This window comes from Trametes versicolor, assembly GCF_000271585.1.
Source record: "Trametes versicolor FP-101664 SS1 unplaced genomic scaffold TRAVEscaffold_1, whole genome shotgun sequence".
Classification (NCBI taxonomy): domain Eukaryota; kingdom Fungi; phylum Basidiomycota; class Agaricomycetes; order Polyporales; family Polyporaceae; genus Trametes; species Trametes versicolor.
In genome coordinates, this window is record NW_007360321.1 from 1,715,366 (window position 1) to 1,727,865 (window position 12,500).

The 12,500-nt window shown below is 57.3% G+C and overlaps 2 protein-coding genes across 2 annotated transcripts; one reads left to right on the top strand and one right to left on the bottom strand.

The window, feature by feature from the left end:
- Window positions 1-287: 287 nt before the first annotated feature.
- TRAVEDRAFT_158327 (uncharacterized protein) lies at window positions 288-6,749 on the top strand (the record flags this gene model as incomplete). Its single annotated transcript, XM_008034600.1, has 19 exons — window positions 288-527; window positions 691-742; window positions 801-1,551; window positions 1,609-2,843; window positions 2,900-3,195; window positions 3,255-3,600; window positions 3,653-3,726; window positions 3,785-3,979; window positions 4,033-4,096; window positions 4,144-4,418; window positions 4,467-4,532; window positions 4,583-4,750; window positions 4,813-4,821; window positions 4,873-4,951; window positions 4,999-5,163; window positions 5,220-5,500; window positions 5,552-6,016; window positions 6,078-6,550; window positions 6,608-6,749. 19 exons carry the CDS (start codon window positions 288-290, stop codon window positions 6,747-6,749), a joined length of 5,376 nt encoding a protein of 1,791 aa, XP_008032791.1.
- A 374-nt stretch (window positions 6,750-7,123) lies between these two features.
- On the bottom strand, window positions 7,124-11,944 carry TRAVEDRAFT_68104 (glycoside hydrolase; the record flags this gene model as incomplete). Its single annotated transcript, XM_008034601.1, has 18 exons — window positions 7,124-7,238; window positions 7,311-7,618; window positions 7,678-7,785; window positions 7,840-8,275; window positions 8,333-8,431; window positions 8,481-9,701; window positions 9,807-9,862; window positions 9,938-10,034; window positions 10,104-10,137; window positions 10,220-10,279; window positions 10,341-10,444; window positions 10,503-10,576; window positions 10,635-10,658; window positions 10,724-10,841; window positions 10,904-10,924; window positions 10,999-11,172; window positions 11,230-11,309; window positions 11,377-11,944. 13 exons carry the CDS (start codon window positions 11,942-11,944, stop codon window positions 8,970-8,972), a joined length of 2,142 nt encoding a protein of 713 aa, XP_008032792.1. The 3' UTR covers window positions 7,124-7,238; window positions 7,311-7,618; window positions 7,678-7,785; window positions 7,840-8,275; window positions 8,333-8,431; window positions 8,481-8,969.
- Between the last annotated feature and the right edge of the window lie 556 nt (window positions 11,945-12,500).

The window sequence follows — 12,500 nt, forward strand, 5'->3', positions numbered from 1 at the left end:
GCAACCTGCGACCACCGCCAGGGTTCCTCTGCAGCAGCACGTGCTGCACCTGCGTTTCCTGGCGCGTCGGCCACAAAGTGAGGCGCGTTCTTCTCTCTGCTCTCGCTACACCCCCCACGCGTCGCGTCGCGTCTAGTGGCTCTCTCTGGGCACCATATACCTTGGCGAGGCTCCCCAACATGTCTGAGCCAACTTCGGACGCTTCAGACGCAATGCACCTCTTCTCGCCCGCGCGGGTGGTCGACCGCGAACCGTCCACAGACGCACCTGCTCCTGGCGATACTTCCATGTCTTCACTCGACGGGTCGGTGAAGTCGAAAGGGTCGCATACAACCCCGATTTTTGCCGGCGTTCACGTCCCCACTCTTTCGCGCGCTCAGAAGGCTAGATACCGGCCAGTGGCTGAAGACGAGCTCGAATCTGACGCCGAGTTCTCTCATGACGGACTGGAGCGCATCGTAGCGGGTTTTCGAGATGGCGCAGAGTCATTCTACTATGTTCGCTATGATGACGGAGTGATCTATAAGGTGAGAGCATTCATGCATGTACTGCAACACTTGCGATGAGGTCGGGCGCAGCCCTCGCCGCTCACCCTGAAGACAATGCAGAGAATAATATGCGATCATGGACGAGACGATTTGGCTGCTCTGTGGTGACGTCTGAATAACTCACTTACCACTTATATCTCAGGTGCCCGCCCGCCCCCTCGAATCTCGTCACCTGGGCTTGGTACAGGACTACGGTGAGCATATGTCGTGGACTCGTATCATGTGCGTTATTGAGCGTTGCATGTCATATAGAGGAGTCGAAGGCTCTTGGGACGTTACCACCTTTCGATCCCACCTCTTCAGAAGTGCATCCCGGCGTTCGGAAAGCCGTACTGACGCTAAAACTCCCTGGTCGCGGGAAAAGGCCCAAGGCCCGCTCGCGTACGGTCGAGGAGTACAGTTCAGATGAGCTAGCGCAGGATCTTGACTCTGCGGAAGATTCCGACTTAGCTCTTGCACCTGCGAAACGTCGGAGCACACGCGCCGCCGCTGCCAATGCTAACCAGAAGCTTGGCAGCGACTTACCGTTCAGTCCTAAGAAGACGCGTTCAAGCGCGATCGTCATCCATGACTCCGACAGCGACAGCGATGTCCGAGAGGTCGCTCGGGCTACTCGCAAGTCCACACGCAATCGAACGAGCAGGCGAGCTAATTTGGACGATGAAGATTTCGAGGATACAGCCTTCATCGACGACGCATCAGACATTGCCTCAACTTCGCGAAGCAAAGTTGTGAAGAAGAAGAAGATTGTTCGCGGCAAGGCGTCGCGGGCAGCCTATGGCCATTTCCGTGTTGTTGCGGACCTCCAGTATGACGAAGAGGAGGACGAGGAACTTGCCCCTCTCATCGCGCACAGAGGGATATGCGAGAAATGCCACACCACTCCCGCGCACGAGCAACTAACGAAGGCGGCGAAGAAGGGTAAGCGGAGGCGGAAGAATGAAGACGACGAGTCGGAAGACGAGGAAACGAGACTCAACGCTCTCGGCGGATGGGTGCGATGGTAAGAATAGCGCCGCTACGTGTGAAGCATTTGAGTGACGGCTTACGACTGAATCAGCCTCAAGTGTCCTGTTGCCGCGCATTGGGGCTGTCTTGCGAAGACTCAACGGGATGAAATTCTCCGAGCCGCCCAGGAGCGGGATAAGGCCAGTTGGCGTGCCACGGATCCCAGCTTGCCTGAACCCCGAAGGCGACCAGGACTCGACACCTATCAAACTACCGAGTTTATCTGCGGGTCATGCATGAAAGGTGGCGTATGTATGGGCTGCAAAGAGGTCGCGCTCAAGCCGGACGAGTTCGCCCATCATGCTACAACCACGGCTCCGCAAGATCAAGATACCCAATCCGCTCCTCATAGTGCCCCCGGTACGAATGGAACTGTTCCGTCTCCTTCTCTTGCACCCGCGCCAGAACAGAAGGAGGATGACGATGACGACGACAGCCCTCACGAGTTGCTCTTCCGATGCTTTACCTGCAAACGTCTCTCGCATTACGCACATCTGCCGGTTCCTGACGACTTTGATCCTGACGATATCTCTCCTGCCGACCTTGCCCGCTACTATCAGCACCAGACAGGCTGGAAGTGCGGGGATTGCATCTCTTACGTGTATATCGTCGAACACATCCTTGCGTGGCGACCCTACCCAGAGAACGCTGTAGAGCCTCCTCGCCCCGCTGATGAGCCCGTCAACTACAAGGCCATGCTCCCTCGAGAATACCTCGTGAAGTGGGTCGACCGCAGTTACCGGCGGGTCGAGTGGGTTCCGCACGGATGGCTTCTGGCCGTGACGCAAACGAAGTTGAAAAACTTCCTCCAAGCTGGCTCCAAGATTCCTCTACTCCCCGACCCCGCGTCCGAGCCCGAGCAGAACGGTGACGCTGGACCTGCGGACTTCGAAATTGCAGGTGAAGACGGCGAAGACGCCACACCTGCCTTGAAAGACGGAGGACACACCTCGCCTCTCTTCGCCAACCCGGACGCCGAACGCAAGATTCCTCCGCTGTGGAAGACTGTAGACCGTGTGCTAGACATTCGTCTCTGGCGCCCACGCAAACCTACCAAGGTCAGGGGTAAGAAGGCCAGGGTAGAGAGTGACGAGGAACATAGCGAAGACGACCCAGAGATGGCGAGAGCTCGAGAACTCGCGTATCAGCGTGGCGAGGAGCCCCCCTCAGATACGATGGTCACAGTCGAGGAGTTCGAGAAACTCACTAAGGAACGATTGAGCGAGAAACACGCCGACAAGGTCGCATGGGCGTTCCTCAAGTGGGACGACCTTGGCTACGATGACGGTTGGGCGTTTCACCTCTACTGTTTCCAGCTTTGATTGACTAACATTCCCTTACAGCGTCCTGGGACTCGCCTCCTCGCTTATCCGAGACAGGTCATGCCGCCTACCTGAACGCCTTCAAGCGATTCATCTTCGCCCAGTCCGTCACTGTGCCTTTGCGGGACAAGAAACAAGGAGTCATGAAAGCCGGCCCGCAATGGCTCAAGAAGAAGGCGTTTACAACAGAAGCGCAGCCTGAGCTTGGTCAAGCTTCCCAGTTCAAACTCATGCCTTTCCAAGTCGACGGCGTCAACTGGCTCTGTCACAACTGGAACATCTCTCAGAATTGTATCCTTGCAGACGAGATGGGTCTCGTAAGGATTGATTCAAAGAATCTTTTGTCGACCACTATAGCTCATGTCTCGCATTTTAGGGCAAGACCGTTCAGATCGTGACCTTCATTGGGTATCTTGCGACAGCCTTCAAGTGCTTCCCAGCGTTGGTAGTCGTCCCGAACTCGACGATCACGAACTGGGTTCGTGAGTTTGAGCGCTGGGCGCCAAAACTCCGCGTCGTCCCTTTCTATGGCGAGGCCAAGTCTCGAGACATCATCAAGAAGTATGAACTCTTTCACAACAACCCTGCTAGCGGGACGACAGGCGCGAAATATCATGTTCTAGTCACCACATACGAGACCGTCACCAACGCGAAGGAGTTCACACCTGTCTTCAAGAGTGTGCCGCGATGGGAGGCACTTGTCGTAGACGAAGGACAGAGGCGTGAGTATCCGTGGACAGTTTCATAAGTAGTCAGAGGCTTACTCCACTGCAGTCAAGAGCGACGCGAGTCTGATCTTCAAGCGTCTCAAGGAGTTGAACAGCTTCCACCGCATCATTATGACCGGCGTAAGTGTTACTTATCAGCTTCACATCCATATGCCACAAGCTCACGTCTGAGTCGTAGACTCCACTGAACAACAACATCCGAGAACTATTCAACCTCATGAACTTCTTGGATCCCGAGGAGTGGCGGGATCTGGAGGCGCTCTCGAGGCAGTACGAGGAGCTTACCGATGACCTCGTCAAGGAGTTGCACGTCCGACTGAAGCCATATTTCCTGCGTCGCATTAAGTCAGAAGTCCTGCAGCTGCCGCCCAAGGTACTGATCTCTATACTCTCGTGCGAGACAGTAGGACTAAGAGCTTGTCGTAGAACGAGGTTATCGTTCCTGTCACCATGGCTTCTCTCCAGAAGGAGGTCTATCGGTCAATCCTCAGTACGTATATTCCTACTGGTGCCATTTCGTCTGCTGACATCGGACAGGTCAAAACCTGGACATCCTGAATAGTTTGTCCGGTAACAATGGTGCATCGAAGAACAGCAACGCAACGACAAAATCGAACATGAACAACATGCTTATGCAGCTGCGCAAGTGCATCCAGCATCCGTACCTCGTGTCCGAGACCATCGAGCCGCGAGGATTGCCACCCCAAGAGACTCATGACAGGCTGGTTGGGGCGAGTGCAAAACTTCGTCTGTTGAAGTTGTTGTTGCCGAAACTACGCACGCGGGGACATCGTGTTCTCTTGTTCAGTCAGGTGCGTAGTGACCTCCTGCGTGGCTGCGCGTGCGCTCATAGGTCCTAGTTCGTCATCGCCTTGGACATCATTGAGGACTTCTTGATCGGCGAGGGTGTCAAGTATCTCCGTCTAGTAAGCGTCATTTTGAGACCTTCAGCCAAGCGGTCTAATGATGTCCCCAGGACGGTAACACGAAGCAAGCTGATCGTCAGAAAGGCATGGACGAGTTCAACAAGGCAGACTCAGACATTTTCATCTACCTTCTGACGACGCGCGCCGGTGGCGTCGGTATCAACCTCTGGAGCGCAGACACAGTCATCATATTCGACCCCGACTTCAACCCTCATCAGGTACGGGTATTTCAGTGTCAAATGATTAGGCATGTTGTTAATGTATAGCAATATATTATCAGGACCTTCAAGTACGATCTCTCCAGACATTAAAACGCGTATATATTGACGTCCCATTTTAGGCTATCGCCCGTGCACATCGATATGGTCAGAAGAAGACAGTACTTGTATTCAAGCTCATGGTTAAGGATTCCGCCGAGGGTAAGGCATCACATCGCATTGCTTGCAAGGTGCTGATGTCGTTGCAGAACGTATTATGCAGACGGGCAAGAAGAAGCTCGTGCTCGACCATCTCATTGTGCAGAAGATGGACGACGAGAGTGGCTCGAAGGAAGACGTGCAGTCGATCCTCATGTTCGGAGCTAAAGCGCTTTTCGAGGAGACCGAGGAGAGCGCCGCGCGGGAGATACATTGTGGGTATCGCCCGGCGGTCGATTTCGGTCTATCGCTCACAGTGCGACTATCACAGATTCGGAACATGACATCGACAACCTCATCGACAAGACCGAGAAGGAAGGTGACGAAGTCGAGCCAGAGTCGGGTGCTGGATCGCTTTTCGCGTTCGCGAAGGTTTGGTCGGCGGAGAAGGACGGCCTGGAAGACCTAGCAGATGATGTGGCAGAGAACTCCGAAGAAGCGGACTCGTGGGCGAAGGCGCTCCAGCTTATTGCCACAGAGCGTGCTAAGGAACGCGAGAAGGAGGTTACTGGGCGTGGCGTGCGGCGCAAAGCGGCTGCGGTGTTTCCTCAGGCGAGTGACATCGGCAGTCTTCTCTCGGATTCGTGTCTGACGGCCCCTTAGCAAAGTTTGGATCTCGGCGATACCCCGACGAAGGAGCAGGGCAAGTCGCGAAAGCGGAAAAAATCCAGAGACAAGTCGGCAGGGTCAGACGACTCCGAATTTCGTGCTGCAGTATCGGATGCCGCTACCGAGTCGGATGCGAGCGCTGTGCGTATGGACGTGGACATGGACGACATCATCATGCTACAACGTCGCGGGTCCAGCCCTCCGGTGCCTCTCGCCTCCAAGCACGATTCCAAGCACAAGGGGGCGTCACGCCATAAGCATTCCGATCTGACATCCCGAGCGCTGTCCCCCATACATAATCGACCGAAGGCTTCCGGACGGCCGCAGGGCGAACTCTGTGGTCTATGCGGGAAGATCCATCCTCCCGGCCAGTGCTCGATGACGGACAGTCCGGAGAATCTGGCGCAGTACAGGCTCATGCTCATGCAGCATGCGGGAGATGAGACGATCGAGGAGCGGGTACGGCGACTCAAATTATGCCTCACCTGTACCGCGCCTTTACTGACGTGTTGCATCATAGCGTGCTGCTATCCGGGTGATCGATGAGACCCTTCATCGGCTCGGAAAGATCAGTCTCATCTACGGTCAGCCGCTGCATCTCGTCGAGGCACCTCCTCAGCCCTCTGCGGTACCCCTGCAGAAAGCGACTCGGGTCGATACCCCGAGTGCGCGCCCTGCAGCTCAGGCTACACCCAACGGCATACGGCCCACCGCAGGGCCCTCGAAGAATGGTGTCTCGCAGCCCAGTACATCCAAACCACAGCCGTCTATTGCCGCAGTCCAGATACCCCCGCCACCGATTCCCCGCATATCCAAACCCTCGAACGCGGTCGCGGGTTCTTCCAAACGCCCGCCCTCCCCTGTGCCCACCAACGATGTTCCTAAAGCCAAAAAGGTAAAGGAGATGGTGGGACAGCCACCATGTGTAGTCTGCGGACGCGTGCCCCATCACCTGCTCAAAGACTGCCCGGTAGTTGCAAAGGGCCCCTCTCAGTAAGGCCTATTGCTCTGTGATGGGCGCCCAGTGCACTGACAGCATCCATTCGACAGGATCTCGGAAGCTATCCAGCGGCTCTCGCGGGAGCCTAACCTGGGTCCTGTGGTGGATGTTCTGCAAAAGCTCATGGCCAAACAGCAGAGACGGGCGGCCAGGGCGGCCGCCAAACAAGTCATAGACCTCGGTGACTCTTAGTACGCCTAGAGAGGGTTGTCTTTTGTTCTCTGACCTGGGACAGTTGAACTGCGCTATCTGTCATTGTTCCGATACGTGCTCCGATTCGGACTGTTTTGCTTGCCTTCCAGCGCTATTACCGTACAACGTCCCGATATCTAGATAGTTCGTTATGGTATCTGCGGCACACGCCTTTTAGTTCATACGAAATTGTACAGCTATACGTTTTCGTCGTATTGTATGTGGGTCTCAGATCTCAAAGCGCTTTGTGAAAGCGCTACGCGGCGGAGCTTTGGTGGTGCTGCAGCGCTGCGCCGGGGGAAAGCCAATTGCGTTTGGCGGGCGAGCCGTTCGCATCAGTGCAGCAGCGGCCACGCAGTGGCGGCCCCTGCGTTCAACTCTCTTCCGCACACACCACGATGACTCTGGGACTGGGAGGCACAAACGGATACAGCGCGGCATCGGAAGCGTCCACGAGCAACGGAGCTTCGACTACCGCAGCACAGTCCGGTGCGTATACATACATGTACTGTGGCAGCCTGCTGCGGCAATCTGCAACCCACATTTTAACCTCCCCTCCAGACTTTGGCACGTGTACCTCTCCCTCCGCACCAGCGAAATCTCACAGTCCCTCTCCCAACCTGAAGCGTTCTCGCTCTGCTTCAGTCACTATGGATCCTGATCTCCCCCCCGCTCCGAAAATCGACGGCGAAGCGATGCTCGAGGTTTTTGTGCATCGTTCGATGAAGTTCTCTGGCGCCCCTCTTAACGGCGACTCCCCCTACGGCGATGGCCAACGACTACAGGTTCTTGGCGACAAGGTCCTCGAAGCGGCCTACACCGACGTGCTCTTTTACAAGCGGCCTATGTTGAAGGCGGACGAGCTGAAGGTATGTTGTGCCACTCGGTATGCTTCATCCGATACCTGCTCACTGCACGCGCCGCGTAGCAACAGGTCGAAACTAAGCTACAGGAGGACGTGGAGTCCTGGGTTTCTGGGTATAGATGGAGGGATAAGGTTCGTCATACCTCGTCCGTGAACCTCAGCAGCCCCGAGGTACGTCCCTGCCCACCTACCGTTCCCGCCGCACAGTCCCTCACACCCTCCAAGGAGACTCGTATTCTCTTCAATTCCTATGTGGGGGCCGTGTTCGTCGGTGGAGGGTACAAGGCGGTCCGGGACTGGATCGGAGCCCTTGTCGATCCCCAGGCTCAACCAGGGGCTCAGTCGGGGCTTTCGCCAGAGCCCGAGAACAAGCGAGTCAAGGTCGAGCCCATGGGGATGGGCATGGGGTTTGGTCAGCCCCAGGCGAGCTACTGGGGACAACCTCCCCCGCCGTCTATGTACGGGCAGCCCCCTCCGCCGCCGCCGCCGGCCAGCGCGCCCCCTCCCCTTCCTATGTTCAATCCTCTCGCACCCGCGCAGCCGCATTCTGCGTTTCTCCCTCTCTTCAACCAGACCGCGCAGCAGCGCCGTCTCGAAGTACAGTATCCCGCGCAGTTCTCGGGGCCTGCGCACGCCGGCCGATGGACCGTGTTGTGTCTTGGTGCGCTTTTGCAGCTTGTAGGCGTACTTTTAAACACTAATCATATACCTCTCGCAGTCAACGGGATCGAAAAGGGTCAAGGCACAGGTGCGAGCAAGCAGCTCGCCAAGGAGGAGGCCGCCCGACAAGCCTACCATGCCATGGGCTGGGCGCCTCGTGAGTAACTCGCCTATCGTTTTGCCACTGTGAGCTGAATAGTCTACAGGTGTTTGATGCGGATTACGCCGCGCTGCCGTCACCGGCCCTCACGAATACTTTGGGCAGTTGTCATCTCGCTCCTCCAGATTGTGGACCACGCTGGCGGATCTCGAACTCACCATGTGCAGCATGGTGAGTTCGAGATGGGGTTGCGTGGTATATGATCAGGGTATCGTCCGTCGAGTGCCGGCGGAAGAGCCGCAACAGACTATCACTCTACGGTCGCTACGTGCTGCTAGGTTACAATAGCCCAATGTACTCGCGCATGTAAGGTAACCCCGCGCGCTTCTCTCACCTGTATCACTTGTTCGTCGTATCTCACGTTGTACTGTAACCGCATAGCTGCAGGCCCCGCAGGGTTTAGTTTCGTACCTATTCGCTCGGCGCCAGTATGGACGGTATTCCCCCTTCGTACTTTCTCATGAATACGCTCTCCGCACACGCATTGTCAGGCGTGCGTCCAAGAAACTGGTTGGCTCCATAATCTGGTAGTTATTTATATAGTCGTTTCGCTCTGTATGCCATCCCAAAGTATGAATCTCTGCAACCTGTTATCGCCTCCACCTATGGTCTGCACCGGTGCTACAAATGCCATCGGCTCGAACACCGACGTCTGATCGATCGAGACGAGAAAGTCGCCGGCATGGGCGCCATCTACGAACGCAGATGTGCCGTGCTCTGTGCCCGTCAGTACAATACTTACCGCCGTGTCCGCGGAGGTAGACGGAAGGGTGTAGTTCGAGAGGAGGTAGGTGATGTTCGATGATGTAAAGGCCAGCGTGAGCCCCTGGTCGGGTAGAGTCGCCACCCCGAAGGAGTCGTCCGGGCTAGACAGCAGCGTTCCCGGCGTACCGCTTAGTCGTACGCGCAGGAGTAGGGTATAGTTGTGCCCCTTGCTCCCCAGCGGGGTATGCAGCACCGCGCCTTCGAGACGCGCGTCGTACCCATTCCCGCTCGAGTCCGCTACCCTGGACGCACCGGGACCGAGACGCGTCAAGTCGTAGTCGACGACGACCGCGCCCTTACTGGGAATGCGCCGGTCGAGGTTCTGCCCCGGGGCGGCCGCCTCGAGCGCGGGAAACGCGGCAAGGAACTGCGCGTGCGTAAGATGGTTCGCGCGCGTCGCGGATTGCCAGCCCGCGCTCGCGACAACGGGGAGCCCCTGCTTGAGCGCATAAAACGCCTCCAGGAACGTACTGGCAGTCGGCCCGTGGTCGTTCCACGCCGCCTGTATGTGCGTGGCGGGGTTAGCACATTGGCTTAAATGCGCAGAGCGAGCCCGCCGGGCGCGGCGGCCGCAGCAGCCGCCGCGTTTTAATTGTGCAGCACGCACCATGATCGCGCCCTTCAGGTGCGGGTCGGAGATGCTTGGGTTGTTCGACGCGTTGCCTGTTGAGCCGATGAGCACCGCCATTCCACCGCTATCTCGCCCGGGAACGGCGCGCACGGGATGCCAGCACTGACCTCGGTCGAATACGTGCGGGTCCCAGATCCCGCCGGTGTTTACGTTTGCCCCATCCCAGATCCGCGTCTGGTTCAGGGCCTGCGGGAACGAGCCCGACTGGGGGGAGGGGGATATCCCGTGAATATCGGGCGGGCCCGCGGCGGGGAATGACTAACGGCTACGCACCTGTTTCATCACGATGTATTGGAAGGAGTCCTCGCTGTAGGTGCACACGCATGCCCAGGCCGGCCGCTTGGTCAGCGGTGCGTACGTCGTCTCGCGTTCTCCTCGGCGCGACTCACCTGTTGATGACATCGTAGCCAGAGCGAATCAGCTCGAACGGATCGTCGTCTCCGAAATCCCTGTATGGTATTGAATTTCGATGAGCATGCGGGAGGTCGGACGATCTGAGGGCACGCTCACCAGTGCTGTATGGTGATGTTCTTACTGACGGACGTCGTGTTGGACGGCTCGCGCGTGCCCCAAAGTCGAATCGTCTTCCCGCTCTCTTGGCCAATGAAGTCGCTCTGTGCACAAACTCCGTCAGCTCGCCAGGGGCGAGGCATTGCTGCGGTAGGGGCATACCATCTCGTTCACGAAATTGTTGTAGTCATCTGCCAAGGAAGAATTGTATTCGTCCGCGCCGATCGACACCTGTTCTGTGGCCTGTTCAGCTGCCCTGTCTCCTATCCCTATCTAGGATGCGAAAGGACGCACTCGTATGGAACCATGGAAGGAATTCTACAACACGCGGTGACGCAACGCGTTCAGTGGGCGAGGCCGCATCGATATCGTACATGACGCACCCTTCCAAATCGACTTAATCGTGGGGATAGCGTCCGGGACGGTCAGATTAATCAGCGTCGGGTCAGTAGAGAGCGCAAGCTCGGGTTTCCACTGTGTTATGACCAAGGCGTGCCCGGGCTGACAAAGGGGGAGGGCGGTCAGGCCGTGCGCGCGCAATCGCACAGGTCCCGACTACGCACCGACTCTAATTCTGGCACGACCTGCGGGCGCGGCGCGATGTAGTGAGTTATATTGGCACCATACGCGAAGAAGAAAAATTGAGACGGCTGCTTACTGTAACACCGCGGGCTGCGCACCCGGCTTGGAACGCGTCGAACTCCGCCCGCGAATACGTCTCGTTCAGGTGCGGGGTCAGGCCTGCCAGGGCCGGATCTTCAGGCCGAAGGCGGAAGCGTGCGTATGCATTGAAGTCGCCCCGCGGCGAGACGTTGTCCGAGAGGTGGACGTGCTGGGCGCGGACATAGTTCAATACGACAGCTACCGCAGCGCGCGCCTAGAAACATACAAACTCGCTAATCTTGAACCACGACGCGTACGTGCACAGGTCCGCCAGGAAGGTAATCGGGTACCACTGCCTCCCGACGTCTGTAAAATAATACGACGGAGATTAGGGCCAGCTACGAGACTTGCGTGCAGGAACACCGTGGCGTACCGAGCATGAATCCACGCGTGCGCCAGTCGGGTTGGTCCACAACCTTGCCAGCCGGAAATTGGCCGCCTGTGAGAACGAGGCCCTGGAGCAATGTGCGGGTGGCCCAGAAGGCCCCTTTGCTGCCTGTGCCTACGATCTGGACGCCGCCGGGCGAGACTTCCATCTCATAACCTTCGGAGGTGGGCGAGCCATCCGCATGTGTGGCATTCAGCCGGCCTGACAGGGATAATGTGATCGTTGCTTGACCGCTGGGCGTGTTTTGCACGTTTCCGCGCGAAAGGGACACTGTGGTTTTAGGAAATAAGGTTTCCAGATCGGACTGGAACGTCTGCGCGAACTCCAGGAGGGTCGGAGGAATCAGAGTGAGTCCATCGTCCGCGGTCGACTGAGCGTCCCGTTCGTCCACCACGATGCGAAGGTGCTGTGGTAGCCGGAACGCAATAGAAGCGCTGCCAGCGGTGATATGATCATGAACCGCAGGCACCAGAGGTGGAAGCTCGAGAGCCAAGACGGGTAAAATCAGGACAAGGACGAGGAATAGCTGCCACAGAGCGACAGTGGTGGCCATGATGAGCGCGATATCCTCCTAGATAGCTGGAAGGCCGTAGCGAGCTTGCCCAGATATCCAAGCCCGCTTGGAGTGGCGGGCCGCGCGCAAACGTATAGAACGAGACAAGGCTTGGGGCGGGAGACACATGACGAGGAGAAGACTTCGAGCGAGGACGAGCGGACCTTCGACCGGATATTGCGGGGAGCTATGGATGTCTGAAGCGGATCACATGCAAGCCGTTATGACATCGCCGCAGATAGCGGGACGAATAGAACACGGATGGCATGTGCAACGTTATCTGGTCAGAGAGGGGCTGTAAGGGCCTCTAACATCCGGAAGATGACAGTCATTGAGCATAGGTAGAAAGTACTATACGGCACGGACACCGGGTGCAATGAGACCACACGGCGCCCGAGGAGGTCGGCTATGATGCATCTTCGGCGAAAATAGCAGAGGACACGACATGATGTTGGGGCGATGACATTTGGCGATATATCCATCTACCTATCCGGAAACGATGGCACTCGGAGTGACCGGTGCGCGCGGGGCAGCGGTGCCGCCGCTGGCGCAAGGC